Source organism: Thamnophis sirtalis, unplaced genomic scaffold (assembly GCF_051295495.1).
Source record: "Thamnophis sirtalis isolate CommonGarterSnake01/CBP01778 unplaced genomic scaffold, rThaSir2_p1.2 scaffold_1, whole genome shotgun sequence".
Taxonomy (NCBI): Eukaryota; Metazoa; Chordata; class Lepidosauria; order Squamata; family Natricidae; genus Thamnophis; species Thamnophis sirtalis.
In genome coordinates, this window is record NW_028261381.1 from 123,053,541 (window position 1) to 123,070,477 (window position 16,937).

The window sequence follows — 16,937 nt, forward strand, 5'->3', positions numbered from 1 at the left end:
AAGGTCTAAATAGGGATTATATTTCAATGGAGATTTAAAGTAACTGATGAAAAAAGATTCAAATTGAATCACTTTTATTTCCTTTCAACTATTATTCCTTATTTTGTACACCGATACAATGCCATGAATATGAAATTGGTCAAACAGGTTAAAAACTAAAATGAATCTTATGTATATGAATTTTTAAGAACTATCATTAAAAACAAAAACAACCTTGAATATAATTGTTAATTATAGACTATAAAATTGTGTAGTATGCTTAATTTCTGTGACAATTAGATTGCTAGCCAGAGTTTTTCATCATAGGAAACAGGAATAGACTATTAAGTAGATAGATTTTCAAATTCTATACCAGTTTTGAACATCCTGACCCCCCAAGTAAATCTGGTTTCTTTGTGTGTGTGCATACGCCCACCCACTCATACATACATACAGTATGTATGTATATACAAATGCACATTAAAAATTGAAGGTTTTACATATGTCCCTTTTTATCCATTTTGAGGAGAGGAATATATATTGTAATAAATAATTTATTTTAGATACTTTTAATTGTATTCCAGCAATGGAATCTAATTTATATTTATTTATCTATAATGTAGTTAATATAGCAAGATGAGATAGACTTAACATATAATAAAAGTACATCAAAAAGTACTAAATGTCCTGCATTACAGTTGACTGTAGAGAATCTCTAGTCATGTATATCTGTTTTTGATGCCTCTACAGAATAACTGTCCAGCATCCTCTACCCAACCAGTCAGAATGTAGGAAAATCTACAGATATGATGGAATCTACTGTGAATCTACCTACCAGAAGTATGTTGAAATCTGTGTGAGTCTTTCTTCTGGCTCGTGCATTAGTGCTGTCCCATTCTGAATAGCAAGTTGAACATGTATTGAAACTTACACTTCTTCTTGAATGAAATATCTTTGAAATTGGGAACAGATATACATTATTTTGTTTTCATACATGGGAATTGTGCTCTTGAAGTTAAAAGGGAAATAAATAAACCTCTAGGACTTTATTAAATCTCTTAGGTATGCTTCTGTATATTGCAGTAAACAAGTACTTAAAGCCAGAAAAACCTAGGCAAAATATATTGCACAGGTGCTTCACATCTTAGGGATTTGAAAGGTGTGTTATGTATAAATTAGCTGTCACTTTTTTCAGTCGTGTAATGGAATGATGAGTTGTAATTTGCATAATCCTTTAAGAAGGCAAATTATACTGTCATGTAGCAGACTTAACATGCTAGCTAGGATTTCATTGCTTTGAAGCTAATTAGTATGTACCTTACAGGACAGTTAAATTGAGGTTGAGTCCTTCTGCTTTTCAGTTGTTTGCCTTGTCCTTTGCTTAACAATATCTGAATCAGTTGGTGGGTAGAGAATGTTACAAGTATATTGCAGGAATCCAGAACTGTATATTGGTCTGAGCAAGGAAATGTAATGCAGCATTGGAGTTAATATCTTTTTTTTTTAATTAAAAAGTAGGATATTTTATTGTAATTATTATTTTCTTTCATAAATAAATTAAGCAGTAACCATGATCCTGCCATTAATGTTTGTGTTCAGAAATAAGTTTATGTATGTGAATCAGTTGTACCAAATGCTCCACAGGTTGATGCATGCAGAAAATGTGATCGTATTTTGTGATGAGCAAATGCATGGAAAATTGCAGAAAACTGTTAACGGTTGCTATGATCATTTATCTGGATTTGATTGCTATCAAAATAAAACAGAAAAAGTATGTTCAGTTCTGATAAGAGTAGATATATTGTATATTATATAGTTAAATGCTACAATAAGCATTTGTTATCATTATTGTTTGGTTGCCGGGCTCTCTGTGTTTAATCTTACTGATTTGACTATTACTACTTACCTATTTTTTTTCTGTTATCTCTTGTTCTTTGTACATTATTAGTTTGTTTTCTCCCTTTGTTGTTGTCCATTTAGCCATTCTGATATGCCTCAATTATAAATCATAATACTTGAAAATTTCAACTTTTTAGTTACAATAAATACCAAGATGAATCAGTTATAGTAAAACAAGATATAGAATTACAATCAATTATGAATGGAAGTGATGCTGGTTGCTCAAGAGAGATTATAAAATTAAACAAAGAAAAGAAGCTTAAATTATCAAAACACATTATGCTAATATTTGTTCAAGTCTATGAATATTGGAAAATGATAATAAAAAAGAAAAGGGTTTAATAAACATTTTAATTGAACTTTAGTATACATTTATACTTACCTAGCCCAGGCTACCAGATGGAAAGTTATTATGTTCTTATCCCCATGTTATTACAGTTAAGTGGCTTTTTAAATGACTGTTTACTGATTGTTGCAACAAATCTTATATAAGTCAAAACTCAAATTAAAGATAGAAAATTGTGGACTCAGAACAATTGAAGTTTTTTAGAATGTGCAGAAATGTCGGAGCCCCTGGAAGAAGATTAAAGTCTTGATACTGGCTGAATTTAATTTGTTTTTTCAACTGTGCTTATAAACAAGAAATAAAAAAGCTTCATTAAAGTGGGCTCCACTTTAAGTTTAATGAAGAAGCTTTCTTATTCATTGTTATTTTTATGAATGCCCAAATAGTTTTATTTTGGTGTTTTGAGAACTTTATTGGTATATGTAGGATACTGAGAATTTCTTGTATGTGGCTGACCACATAAACAACAAAATGCTTACTGTTTCTTCTGATGTAATATGGTGCTCTTTTTTAAAATTCTTTTATCTTTTAACAAATTTAACAGTTTTTTCTGTGGCAGCTGTTTTTCTACCAACCAGAAGTAATCTTCTTAATGTTTCTGCACAGGTAGCTTCCTTTTTTATCCTTTGCTCTGCATGGATGTAAAAAGGTAATTTCTTCCCAGTGCAAATAACAGCTTCAGAGGATCAAAGTTTTGGAAAACATTGCAATTGAAATAGAGTTTAAAAGTTTTCATTTTGGCTAGCTGAACTTTTAGTAATTATAAACCTTTGATATCTGATATTTGCATTTTTTAAAGCTGCATGTTAAACAGCAAATATCACATCTAGTTTGTCCTAAGATTTGTTTTAAGCTTTCCCCATTATAAAGCTCTTTTATCAGAACTGAGTAATAGTTAGATAATACTCTGTTTCCCTGAAAATAAGACCTCCCCAGATAATAAACCCAATCAGGCTTTTGAGCGCATGCACTAAAATAAGCCCTCTCTGAAAATATTACAACACAGCAGCAGCCATGAGGTGACCACGCTTGCCACTTTCTGGACCTCAAAAATAATAAGCCCTCCCTGAAAATAAGACCAAGTGCTTATTTCGGGACTCAAAAGACCCTGTCTTATTTTCGGGGAAACACAGTAGTAGCCTTAGAACTGAAGTTTCACAGATGTAAACCTTTTGTTTGCCTTTTCAGTGTATTTTTTTTTAAAAATCATAATGCCTGGAATATTTAGTATGACCTTTTTATGACTTAATTATTACCCAGCTCTATTAGCAGCATCCTAGTGTTAAGTTCTTGTTAGAAAACATCAGAAACAAATACAGGTAGGCAGGTTGGCTGGCTGGCTGGCTAGATTTCATTTAGTCTCTGTGTGTGATGATAGAAAGCATTTCTATTCATAATAGTCACTTTAAGGAAAGAGTACTTTTGGAAGTGAAATTTTATTTCATAGATGAAAACACCTTTTACAAGCAAAAATTCTAGATTTAATCATATATATTTAAACAAAACCTAATCTTAAATGATGATTATTCACATAGTGATTTATGCTGAATATTTTTTCAACATATTTTGGATCCTAACTGCTGTTGGAGTTTTTACCCAATAGAATAGGTGATTCTTGAATTAACAGTTTTGGGACATAATAATCATGAAAAAATGTCTGATATCTCAACAGGTTCTTCAACCGGAATAAGTCATCTGCAAAAAATTATATTCATCCGCACTAATTTTTATGCAGCTAAAATAAAATAAAATAAAAGTGAATTTTATTAAAATTATTTTGTTCAAATGATAGGACAAACATACATGCCTTTCAGAGCTGCTAATTTCCATAGGATTAGAATTGAAATATTCAACATAGTTCCTACGCATTGGGAGGATCCTTGCTTCCAGCCAAGGTTCTGATTTTAGGTTATTGTTTTTTAAATATTATTTTGAAGCAATATATCAGTCCTGAACATAAGTCACATATTCCCAAAGGACATATTTTTTAAAAGGTGGGTCGCTAGAGCCTTCAGGTTCAGCTTTTTTCAGCGGCACACAATTAAGACAAACATTTTATGAAAATAATCCTTAACAAAATTTCCAGCTTCCAGTTAGTTCAGGCCCTAGAAAATTTGGGACTCCTGGTATATAAAGGCATTGTTGGGAAACAAAACAATTTTAATTATTTTTTGCAACAAATACCCATTTTTGTTAATGAATTTCAAATAACTATTTTTTTAAATGAGATGTGTTTTATACTAGTGATTTAAACTATGTTTATAAATTGTTTTAATTGTACTGATATAAATGTCTTGATATACTTTTCAGTTTTTCATTATTTGGTTTTGACTGTACTAGTGATTAAAGAAGGCTAGGAATTAATGAGTTTATGCTTAGTTACACTTTTTAAAAAGTATTCAGTTAAAAATCATAGTCAACAGTAAGACTCAGCATTTCAAGGAATGGAACTAGAGAGATTTATTATCTGATGTTATTTATATTGCAAATATCAGAGCAAGTCTCTTGTCTACCAGATGAAATATGAATATACAGTTAGTTCAATCAAAGAAAAAAAATGAAATAGTATTATTGACCAATATAGACTTAATAATAATGAATACCGTAGGGTTATATGCAGTTCATAAAATTATTTTAACTTTAAGTCTCACACAAGCTACTTGGTATTTATTTACTGCTTATTTATTATAATTATTTATCCTACACTTTTTGCTGGATATTAACTATTTCTGTTTAATGGAGAAAACACTGGAGCATATTGTATTCAACTTAAGGTTTTTAAGAAACCTAAGGGCTATCTGGAATATTTTGGGGTGCATATAGCAAATAATAAAGATAGAAATGAAAGACTTGAATGGACCAGAGTGTATTTCCGTGATGTTGGTTGGGTCTTCTATATTTTAATTCAATTTATTTATTAGTTTTGTTTTATTAGCAGTATGATTAAAGACCAAAGTAGTAATTCTGTATTTCTTATTTCCAAGACTTTGACACAGCACTGAATGAACATATATGAATTAATGCAATTATATTTATATGTTGCTGGATAGACATAAGCAGTGTCTGTGTTAAGAACATCGATCTTATGGACAACCCATAGTTACAAATGGAGTGCCTTTTACTAAAAATGGTGGACAGCATTCTATTCTTCAGACTGATTAACTGCTGAAACTGCAATATTTTTAGTTACCACTGCAACAGGTTTTTAATATACTGCCTGTAATTTTTGATGGTTTCTGAAACCATTGGGCGACTTTAGTAGTTTGTCAACTTGAGGAAGGACAATCCTATACACCATTTTTAATACAGGCAGTCCATTTGTATGAATGATTCTAACTTACATACAAATTTGAATTAAAGGCACCATTAGGAATGGAGCTCTTTATTTAATCCAGGGATTGCATGTATGGAGAAAAGAGAAAGAGGGAAATCAGTACACATATTTGGATATTTAGATTTGATTTCAAAAAGTTGTTTGCAGTAGAAATGCTTATTATTTTCTCTGAAAATCTCACATTGTATATGAACTTTGAGAAGCTTTCTAGTAATGATTTTCCCTCTTTGTATCCCATTATTTTAATATAATGTCTAAGGAAAAAGTTCTGCTAACTTCATTTTTTTAGTTATATACATTGTCTGATAAGATTAAATAAATCTAGAATCCACAAAAATGTTTTGCAACTTAGGATCAGTTCAAATCATTTTTAACAGTATATATTGTTATACTATCTAGCAAATATCTCAGATATAAAGATTTCCTTTATAGACAAAATTAAAGCCTTTGAAATCTGAAAATGCCTTTGAGATATGACTTGATTCCAATGGTTATAGCATCAAAGGTACATGATTCATTTATTTTAATATTTAGTTTTAGTTCTCTGCAACATGGGCATTTTAGTTTTTATTGACAACTGTTATAGACTATAAAAATGCCTTTAATTTCCATAAAGTAAATAAATTTTAAACAATTTGAATTTCATTTTTTTTAACTGGGAGCTTTTATTCAAATAGTGGTGAAATGAGGATAGCAAAACAACACTATTAAAGTACTGAAAATTGAGCTGTACTATAAATTTGGACATTCTAGTTTTAGAATATTTATAGTCAAATATCTTGGGGATTGCTTTTCCTAACTGTTGCGAATATTTTCTATTAAGAGCCAAGTCAGTGAATCATTTTTTGTCAATTCAGCATTTATCACAAATACATTGCACTTACTGAATTCTGAATATGATAGTTCTTCAGGACAACAAAATGCAGTGAGTTTGTTGAACAACTGTAACTAGTGATAAGGGATGCATCATCAGCATCTAGAGGTTTGTGAAATATCAAAAGCAATGTCTTGAATTTATGGTTGCAATGTAATTTATACAAATGCTTGACAATAGCTCTTTGAAAGGAACATTAAATGATTTTGAAAAGCAACATTTATTTATTTGTTTAGTTTTCTATTCTGTATTCACAATGGACAGAATAGGAATCTCAAGAATATATACAGAAATAATATAAATGTAACTAAAAGCATGAAAATCCATATAAAACATTACAAGGAAAACATCAGCATAAATCAACTTTATCTCCGCATAGCAATCCATAGAAAGCATAATACAAAAATAAATAAGCAGCAATTTAGAATTCCAGCTCAGCATCATTATTCAAAATGGACAGGAGCAAAAAGGTCTTGAAAAAAAAAGAAAAAAAAAGTTTAATATACATTTCACAGGAGAGGCTTCTACATTTACAGGCCACTACTGAAATTGTGCCCATCAGTCTAATTGACTTAGAAACAGTTGATCTATATTCAAAAAACGCTCTCTGTTTAAGGTAACTGTTAGGCTAACCGTTAACGGGCATATTTTGAGTTTTTGAATTACAGAATTAAGTTTCCTGTGGGGCTTCTGTCTCTACAGCTTTTAAATAAACCATACTTGTCATTAAACTATTCTTGAGTTAAAAAAAAGGCTTTCTCTCTTTTTATTAATATACAAGTCTATTACCATTTAACGTAGACAAAAAGATATCAAAATATTATGAAGTTAGTTTAGCATGGCAAAAGATTTGAATTAATTTAAAAATAGTTCTGAATAGAGTTTGTTTACTGTAGCACAGTCTAGATACGATGCCATGAATTGAAGCAGAACTTGACAAATTGGAGGAGGGAATTTTTTGCTCCAGTTCTGGGGTAACACTAATGATGTTCATCCCAAAGGTGCTTTTTCAAGAAATAACTGGACTTTCCGGTTTTTCTTTGAAGACATTGTGCTTCTCATCCAAAAAGCTTCTTCAGCTCTCAGCCCTCACACGTCTTCAAAGAAAACCCAGAAAGTCCAGTAGCCTCTTGAAAAAGCACCTTTGGGACAACCATGACCTGAATCTCCATAAACATTTAGGATGTTCATTTGGCTTTTCAAAAGTAGTGTAAGTGTATGTTTTTTTCAAGACTTCTGTTAAAATTATCATATAAATGCAGATGAAACTAAAGATGATATGAAAATGGGAAAGGAAATCTAAGGGGAAAGAAAGTTTGTAGGTATAGGGCAGTGATGGCGAACATTTTCAGCACCAAGAGCTGAAAAGAGAGCACGCACTCATACACGCTCGTTTGGGACACGACCTGGAAAGCTGCTCAGTGGGCATGTGTGTGCCGGAAAATTAATTTCCAGTTTCTGGTGCACCATGCACCCCGGCCAGCTAGTCTTCTGGTTAATGGCTCGTAAGTGGGCACTACAATCAGCTGGTCATTGCGCATGTTCACGCTGGAAAATGGAAGACCAGCTCTTCCAGTTTCCGGCACTGCTGCATGTACAAAGGCCAACTGATCATCACATGTGCATGCACGCCAGAAACCCAGAATAAGAACAGGCAATACCACGGGTGCCAGGCCACATGGCTCCGTTGCCGCAGGTTTGCCATCACAGGTATAGGGGGAAGGAAAAAAAGGATTGACTTCCAACTTTTTTCAGCACAATAAAGTACAGAATAGCCTCAGGTTTTTATTTTACTAGCTTAAGTACAAACCTTTTATATAACAGATTATATGATCCAGCAAAAACCAACATAAAGAGTTTGTGTTTTTCTATAAAAATAGTGTAATTGTATCTAACACCTGCTCATTCTTTCACATTTCCAGCTTTTTAGCAGTCTCACTGATGTATAGTCATATTTACTTCTCACCCTTTATCTTTAGTGTAACACCTACTATGTTATCCCCGAGGGTCTGATCCCGCTTAGCAAATTTAGCATCGCTTGCTGAATCACATCCTTCCTGAAGAATGAATAGTGTTGTGGGACAGTGGAGGAATAATTTTAGACAGTTCCTGTTTGTTTTTCAACAGTGAAATTGAAAAAAATTGGAAGAGCAATTAAAAAAATTAGAAAACTATACCATTGTGAAGATGAAATGCTTTTTAAGATAAGATTTTAAATGGGAGGTCTCTAGGAAAGACTCTTGTTAAATATACATGTACAACTTTCAAACTTTTTCCAGTGTCATAAAATGTTATTCTTCCTTTCCAGCTGTAGCATTTTTGTGTTTGAATACCATTATCTGTACTACAATTTAGAAAGGGAGAGAATTTTACTGTTTTCTATTTTTACTGGGAGTGCTTTAGCTTTAAAATTCTTCCCATCAATCTTTAATCTAAAAAAAAACTTGGAAAACAATTTATTTTCTTTGTTCAACAATCTATTGGTTTTCTGCTTTAAAAAAAATCCTTTGATTTCTTTGTTTTGTTTGGAGTGATACAGAGTAAAAATGGACATGATTCTACCTCACCTTTACTCTCTCATCTGCTGTGAGAAATCATAACTTTCATGCTACACAATTGGAATTGCTGGAGCTGGAGGTGCTTGAGACGTCTCCAAAGTCAAAGTGTGCCAAAACAAAACAAAAACCTTAAACATGTCTCCTTTGGGAACTTAATTTAAAGGGGTAATAATTACCTTGCTTACTACAAATTTAGTGGTTTCTATTTTATACATTTCTCCCATTCCTTACGGTGTAAAACCTAAAATATAATATTATTTAAGTTTAGTTTGTCAGTATTTTATTTATTTATCAAAAAAATTTATATGGCTACCCAACTCATGGTGATCCTGGGCCAGTTTAAAAAAGTAACCCATATTCAACATTTCAAAATGTAAGGTAGAAGACCGAAAGTTTTTCCAACTTCATTATTTAATATTCAATGACATCTCAATGGTTTTTCTGCCAGCCCTTTGGTAAGGATGAGTGAAGGTCTTTTGGATTGTGGGGTTTGTTTCTTTTATTGTTGTGTTGTTGCTCCTATCTGGTTCTTTTCTGCCATCTTTTATTCTTTATTTTTGTTCCTCATTGTATGTTTTTAAAGTTTTTATTTTTGGGCTCAAGGATTCGTGTGGCGTACAAATTTAGTATATAAATTATCTAATGCTACACTCTGTAGCACTGTGTTAAAATAAAGCCTGACTTTTAAACTTTATATTTTTCAAAAACTAATTAATAATTGCTTAGTATTCTTGCAATATTTGTTCCTCTATTTTTTTTAACACATAAGCTGTTGTCATTCATGGAGAATGTTATCTCTAATTATGATTTATTTAGCAAGCACTGTGGACTTCCTATTGCAGCTTAGAGCTGTGGTGGCACAGTGATTAGAGTGCAGTACTACAGGCAAACTCTGCCCACAGTTCAATCCTGACTGGGTCACAGTTGACTCAGCTTTCCATCTTTCCGAAGTGGACCCTTGGGTGCAAGATGCTGACTTGGGTGCAAGAAACTGCTTAGAGTGGACTGTAAAGCACTGTGAAGTGCCATATAAGTCTAAGTGCTATTGCTATTATTGATCTTCTATATGGCCAACAACAGGAATATGCAACTTCTGTCAGGTCCAGTGTAAGTGCAAAATATGGATATATTGCTACAAGAAATAAAATATTCAGAGAGATAGATTAGAGGAATTTGAACTCAAGGAAAAATAAGGACATGCAGAATGGGTCAAAAGAAAGGATTATCCAGAAACAATGTTGGGTAATGGCTATCAAAGGTGAGAATTGCATTGCAGGAGCTAACAGTTATAAATCACCAGTTGTGATGGTGGTGTAAACATTTGATGAATAGGGAAACTACATAAAAATCAGACAAGATTGGGAATGGCAGCTGTTAATTATAAGAACTTTCAGGGGACAGGCCAGGTAACAGTCAAAGAGATGCTGAGGTGAAACAGAAGGAATGTGTGTCTGTTAGAAAATGAAAGGACAAGTTGTACTGACTGACTATGAACAGGAGTCTATTTAAAGGCCCCAATTGTAACTAAATTGTAGTTACAATTTATGGAGTGCTCCTGTCTTCCCTTACATTATTTGATTAGTTTTGTGGCAGGAAATACAAATGAACATGTGTGTGATTGTAATTAATGAAGCTTTTGTAGGTAAGAGACACTTTCTGTACACTCCCTTGAGCCTTTAATTATTGCATAAGATCCTGAACTGTTGTATGTCTATTGAAAACATGTGAGTGTATCTACTCATACATTCTCATGTCCGCTCCCACTACACAAAGGCTATATGCTATTTTTACCATACAGTTGGGAGAACACCCACGATTATCACTTCAATGTTTCTGTTTTGTGCGCATGTGCAAACACCCACACTTCCTACTTACAAAAAAATGAAACTAAACTTTTACCTGCCCCTTTACGGGTATACATCTATTCCAGAAAAGAAAGTATAGTAAGTAAAAGTTATTCTAATCAGGTGATGGAATGGAGGCAAATGAAGTGGTGTGACCCAGAAAAAAAATCACTTTCCTTCTGTCCTCCATCTTACAAAGTCTTTTTTTTCTGTAACATTAATCCATTCATACAAACTGTCAAGGATTCTTGGAGGCAGCTTTTTCATTGATCTCAAGAATGTATTTGTTTAATTTTCCTTTAATATCTTATCTTTTCACTCAGTAAAATACCTATGGCAATTAATGAATATGAAAATACAAAATAGAGAACAAAAAGTATTTTTAAAACAATCAGGAAATAAGGAAACTACTTCAGCCCTTGGATAAAATTTTGAAAATGTATTTCTTACAGAGGAGAACTAATTCTCATTATCTCCTCCACACCAGCCTTCTCCTTCCCCAACAATGCCTGGTGTATGGCTTCAATGTAATGGATCCCTGCCTTAAAACCACATAGACCCAGGAGAAACAGGAAGGGTCAGAAGTCTCATCTGTAACTCAGAAAGACAATAACTTCCATTATGCCAGTTGTCAACTACCCAAGTTTTCGCCGCCTTATATAGGTATTCCTCAACTTACAACAGCTCATTTAGTGAAAGTTCAAAGTTACAATGGCACTGAAAAATGTGACTTATGAGTGTTTTTCAGAGTTACGACTATGCAGCATCCCCATGCTCAAAATTGAGATGCCTGGCAACTAATTCATATTTATGACCATTGTTGTATCCCAAGGTCATGTGATTATCTTTTGTGACCTTCTGATAAGCAAAGTTGATGCAAAAGCCAGATTCACGTAACAACAGGGTTACTAATTTATCAATTGCAGTGATTCACTTAACAACTGTAGCAAGAAAGTTCATAAAATGGGACAAAATTCACTTAATGTCTCAACAACATAAATTTTTGGCTCAATAGTGGTCATAAGTTGAGGACTACCTGTACGTGATCCTTGTCAAAATCTCTGTATTTCACAAATGGTTCTAGACCTTTCCTTTAAGACTGATGATATAACTTATCTATAAGGATTGCAATTATCATGACCAGAAGTTCAGCTAGTCAGCTGCAATCAACTCTAATGCCCCTGAGAAACATGTGTAATGCTGCCAGAGTCTTACACATCCTTTTTTAATTACCATAAAATTAATTGTTATGCCTAATTCAAAACTTCCCTTGACATGACAGTGGTACAGAAATGGTTCCCAGCAAGGACTAGGAGGGGGTGGATGGGCTAAAAATAGGATTCTATCCATCGGAGGCTATTCTGATACATCCCATTTCAGAATGACCTGAGTCCTTTGGAGGAAAGAAAACCCCTTCACGATAAGTCCAATATACCATTCTACGAATGGCAATTTTTAATTCCCCAGAGCTTGTTTATTTTAATTTTGTGCTAACTACACCAAAGGAGTAATATGCATGTTTGCTGCTTTTGGTTACTTATAAAGAAATAACGGAGGAATAAAAATCAAATATCATATAGATCCCCCATTTTTATTGGTATTTTCTTTGTTTTCGGGGCGGATAGCATGTTTTTAAAAAATGATGCATTGCTGATTATTTTTGATATTATACTTTTGTAGCATGTTTTCCATTGAAAAATGATAAAAAGAATTTTGGTCTGGGAACTCATTCATGTATATGGGCCAAGGATCAACATCTGTAACAAATATTTTGGAATCTGCAAAAAGAATAGCATCAGATAAACAGCCACCCAACAATGGGAGCTGGGCTCTTCTCAGATTCACACTCATGGCTTTGTCATATATAAAGACAAAAGAATACAGTTGACTGCTTGTCTCTTCATTCCTTGGTGGTTTGTTTGTGAAAACCTTGTTTAAACAAATGGATGTTGAACTACTCTGCCAATTGAATTGTGGTTGGTGTGTTAACGCTGCATTAGTTTGAAGAACAGGTTTAGGACATTTGCATTCCTTACAGAGCTTTGAAAATGGAAAAGGCTGTGACATATAGGCTGACTATCCTGTACTATCTAAGTCCTAACTTGGTCAGTTTTAAACATTTGCTATTGCAATCTTTTTGCCCCTACTTTCTAAAGTGTACATTCCATTGGGTTTTATTATAATAAGTAATTTTAATTATTACAATTAATTACTCATTTAGTTAAAAATACATGGATATTATGTGTGCATGTGTCTCTCTAAAATATTTTGACTACATGAATATAATAATTCTCTAACATCTGCTATGAAAGCAAGGATCAGGTGTTGCTACCTTCATTCTTCATCTGCTAGCAATTTTCTTTAAACAAAAGATATGGCTGGATGAATGTGAAACAAAGAACATGCAGATTACTATCTTGCCAGGGAAATGAATAGCATTCCACATTTTTTTGGAATTCTGTGGAAATTTCTATGGGCTACTACTGATTCATTTTATAATTTTGTTGTAGTTAAAGTAGAAATAAAATGATGGTGTTTAATATTAAAATCAATTAATAGCAAAATAGCTTGAAACATGATTTGCTGATCAGCATTGCAGTTTTGGGAGATGTGGCATAACTCCAGCTATAAGATAAAGTTAGATTTCTAATATCTGTTTATGATTAAACTGCTACACCACCAATCATAGATCTTTCACGTATACTTCCTACATACTAATTCAAGTCTTGGTGATTCAGCAAACTAACCTGGAAGGGAAAAAGAACTATTATAAGTGGTACTGTCAGTTACAAAACCAAGCATATTTCTTATCAATTCAGAAAGGTGATTATGAGTATCCTGTTTTAAACAGGGTTTGCCATGTTTAACTTGCATTCCTCTCAAACATGATAAACACTTCTAGTGATTCCTGCTACTCAGGAACACCATGATCTTGGAATGATTTGGGTCATATTGACTTAAAGACCATATATTTTATGCTATTATAAAACAGTAACTATTAATGATGTAGGGAGTAAAAGATGGATTAGGGTAGTAAATGTGAAGATTTATGTAATTGATTAATCACGTATTAAATTCAAGATCACTCATTCTGGAATGTTGTATTTTTGTTCACTTTCTCAGTCTTTATCTGAAAGATCTGATAAAAGTCTGTTAAACAGGAAAAAAAGCTCCCTCCTTTCCCCCCTCCCCCAAATTTAATAGACATCTTATGTGAATTGTATTGTTTAGTGTGGTTTCTGAAATATGTAATTCACTTATTAAGATACCCTGTGAGCAAGTTTCAGAATTCTCTGCCAGGCCTGTGGCTTTTCAGTTTGGCCAGCTTCAGCATGAAAGTGATGACTGCTGTTGCACATAAGCACTGTTGATTGATAACGCCTTAGTAAACTCTGCTTGGAGATGATCCTAAGCATACACATGCCAGGACTTTAATGGTAATCCCATTTAAACTAACATTTGTATCTTATTAAAGTTACAAACATGATTTTGAGAGTCACTGTGGGCATTCCTGTTGCATAATGCCACTGAGATCGTACTGACCCCCAGAAAATGTATTTTGTGACATAAATACTGTAGAATTTGTTCCCAGAGCTCAGGTTTTATGCTTCTATTTAGCTTTCTCCTATGTTTTATTACTGTTATATTTTTACTGCTGTATATTGGGATTGTTTATATCTGATATACTTCATTGACCACCAGGACTTGTTTTTTGTTTAGTAGTATATAAGTTTAATTAATAAATAAACACTTTCATATAAAATAGTTACCCTTCTCCTTCTGTTTACTTAGTTTCTTTTTCATATCTAACAAAACAAAACTTGTTTTGCAGCTGTATGCCAGGATGATATGATAGCATTCTCTGTGCTTTTAATGTTTCTGACACTTTCATGAAGTAGCAAGTTTACAATAGCTTGAGGCTTATGTTCTGAAGGCCACCATATGTGTTCCAGGTGGCAGCACAAGCAGTGTCGGTCAGTGAATCAAAAGCAAATAAGAGAAACTGCAGCATGCAATTTGAATATTGTGTTATCTTATATAATCTGGAAGTATGTATGTTAAAATATTTATTATCAACAAGAATAGTATGTATTTGTTCTCATGCATATTAAAGCTTTGCCAGTTTATGTCAAACAACTAAAACTAATATTGTACATAGCATACCTTTTTTTTTTTGCTTAAAAGCGTGTTCTAAATGCATGAAGTCATATTTTCAAGTTTAAGCATTCCAGGTTAACATTTGTAAAGTACCATGTCTTTCTATGAAATCCTGCACATATTGTCTTGATCACTATTTAATTTTTCGCTTTACAAAGCAAAAGTTGTTCATGCTACTTACCAAAGGTTTAGTGTGGTCAATCTATCTCCATTAGGGCATTTTTCAAAATGTCTTCTACATTTTTGTCAGCTCATCTAGTGTAATGAAACAGTTATCCCCAAATGAAGTACTTGGAAGCACCAGAGTGGACTCCTTAGTTTTTGAGGCAAAATACTTCTTTAAATTGAATTTATCTTTTAATCTGACTTGAGGCAATTCCACAAAACAGCAGCACTTTGGCCAAACTTCATTACCATCATTCATTAGGGTAGAACTGGATTACTTGGGCCATTGGTCTGATACACTAAAATAAGATTTAAAAAAACCTTATTATCCCTCAGAGTAAATAGGTCATGCTAACAAAAAGAGTTAAAGGAGGGATATATTGACACAAAGAGTATTAGCATAATTAGTATACATTTCAGATACACATTATGAAAAGTCATTTACCCCAACCCATTTAAACTATTGAATAAGCATTTGATCAAAAGAAATTTGAGGATGTAGTGTTCTGAGAGACATGCACATACATTTAACAGAGCTTAGTTTAATGGATTTTGATGTAACAAATAAGATATCAAAAGTTTATTTCTGTGCATATGCAAAATCACACTCAATATAACATGCATGGGTAAAAACCCCATTCATTTTTAGCAGGTATCTGGTTTTAACTAACATCTCTTCTTCCTATTACTCCAGTGTATCAAAGGTTTATTGTACAGATGGCTCTCAAGTGATGACTATTCATTTAGCAATTGTTCAAAGTTACAACAGTGCTGAAATAAATGACTTATAGTCAGTTCTTACACTTATGACCATTGCAGTGTCTCACAGTTACATGATTGCAATTCAGATTCTTGAGAAATGGTGTGTATTTTTGATTGTTGCAATGTCCAGGTGTCAGATGATCACCATTTGCAACCTTCTCCGCTGGCTTCTGTCAGGCAAAATCAATGGGGAAAGATGGATTCACTTAATGATTGCAGTAGTTCACTTAGCAACTGTGGCAAAATTTCAAGCAGTCATGTAATGACTCACTTAACAACCACATTCTTAACAATAGAAGTTTCAGTCCCAACTATGGTCATATGTCAAGGACTCCCTTTATACCCTAATGAGGCAGAAGTTATTCATCATCCATGAAGTCTGATTTGTAGATTCTCAAAAGAAAGAGTTAGTGAACATTTCTTTCCCGTTAATAAATATGAAATCCAGTATATCAATTTCCCCGGTTTATTCCTCTACCTTTTATTTGAAGTTGTCTATAAACCACGTCAACATTTTTTAATTTCCCATTTTTTTGGCAGTTTTAGTCAGAGCTGAGGTCTGAGAAATTTAAATCCCCATTACAACAGTGGTGTTTCCTAGACACCTCAACCATCCGATTTGCAAAGATTTCATCTCTATTTTCTGCTTAGTTAAATGGCCATAGTAAACACCCACTGTGGGTTCCTCCCCCCTCGCTGTTCTACTTCTCTACTTACCCTTGCAGGAGCGCTTGGTAGCAGACTCTGCCCACCCACCCGCATGTCATCATGTCCATTTTTGACGCTCTGTGCAAGTGCTCATATTTGCGAACCAGTAGTGAAGATAAGTAGATTACTCCTGGGTAGAAGGCATTTATCTGTTTTTTTTCTTACATTTTTGGGGAGGAAGGGTTCATCTTAAGGTTTACTTCCTTTAGAAAGATGAAAATTGTTTCTTCTTTGTTTTTACCATAAACAACTAATGTGCTCTCTGCAGTCTACTGCAAACAAACCTTTTTATTGTCCTGGTCACCCATCT

At 33.2% G+C, this 16,937-nt stretch overlaps 1 protein-coding gene across 5 annotated transcripts in view; it reads left to right on the plus strand.

The window, feature by feature from the left end:
• The window catches only part of NPAS3 (neuronal PAS domain protein 3), a 723,511-nt gene that overhangs the window by 102,526 nt on the left and 604,048 nt on the right, over positions 1 to 16,937 (plus strand). Inside the window, exon 2 of one of the 5 annotated variants that reach the window (XM_087723489.1) lies at positions 730 to 819. The exons of the other annotated variants lie outside the window; for them this stretch is intronic. Coding sequence (XP_087579615.1) covers positions 730 to 819 — 90 coding nt within the window. The remainder of the gene's footprint in view (positions 1 to 729; positions 820 to 16,937) is intronic. 5 annotated transcript variants of the gene reach the window in all.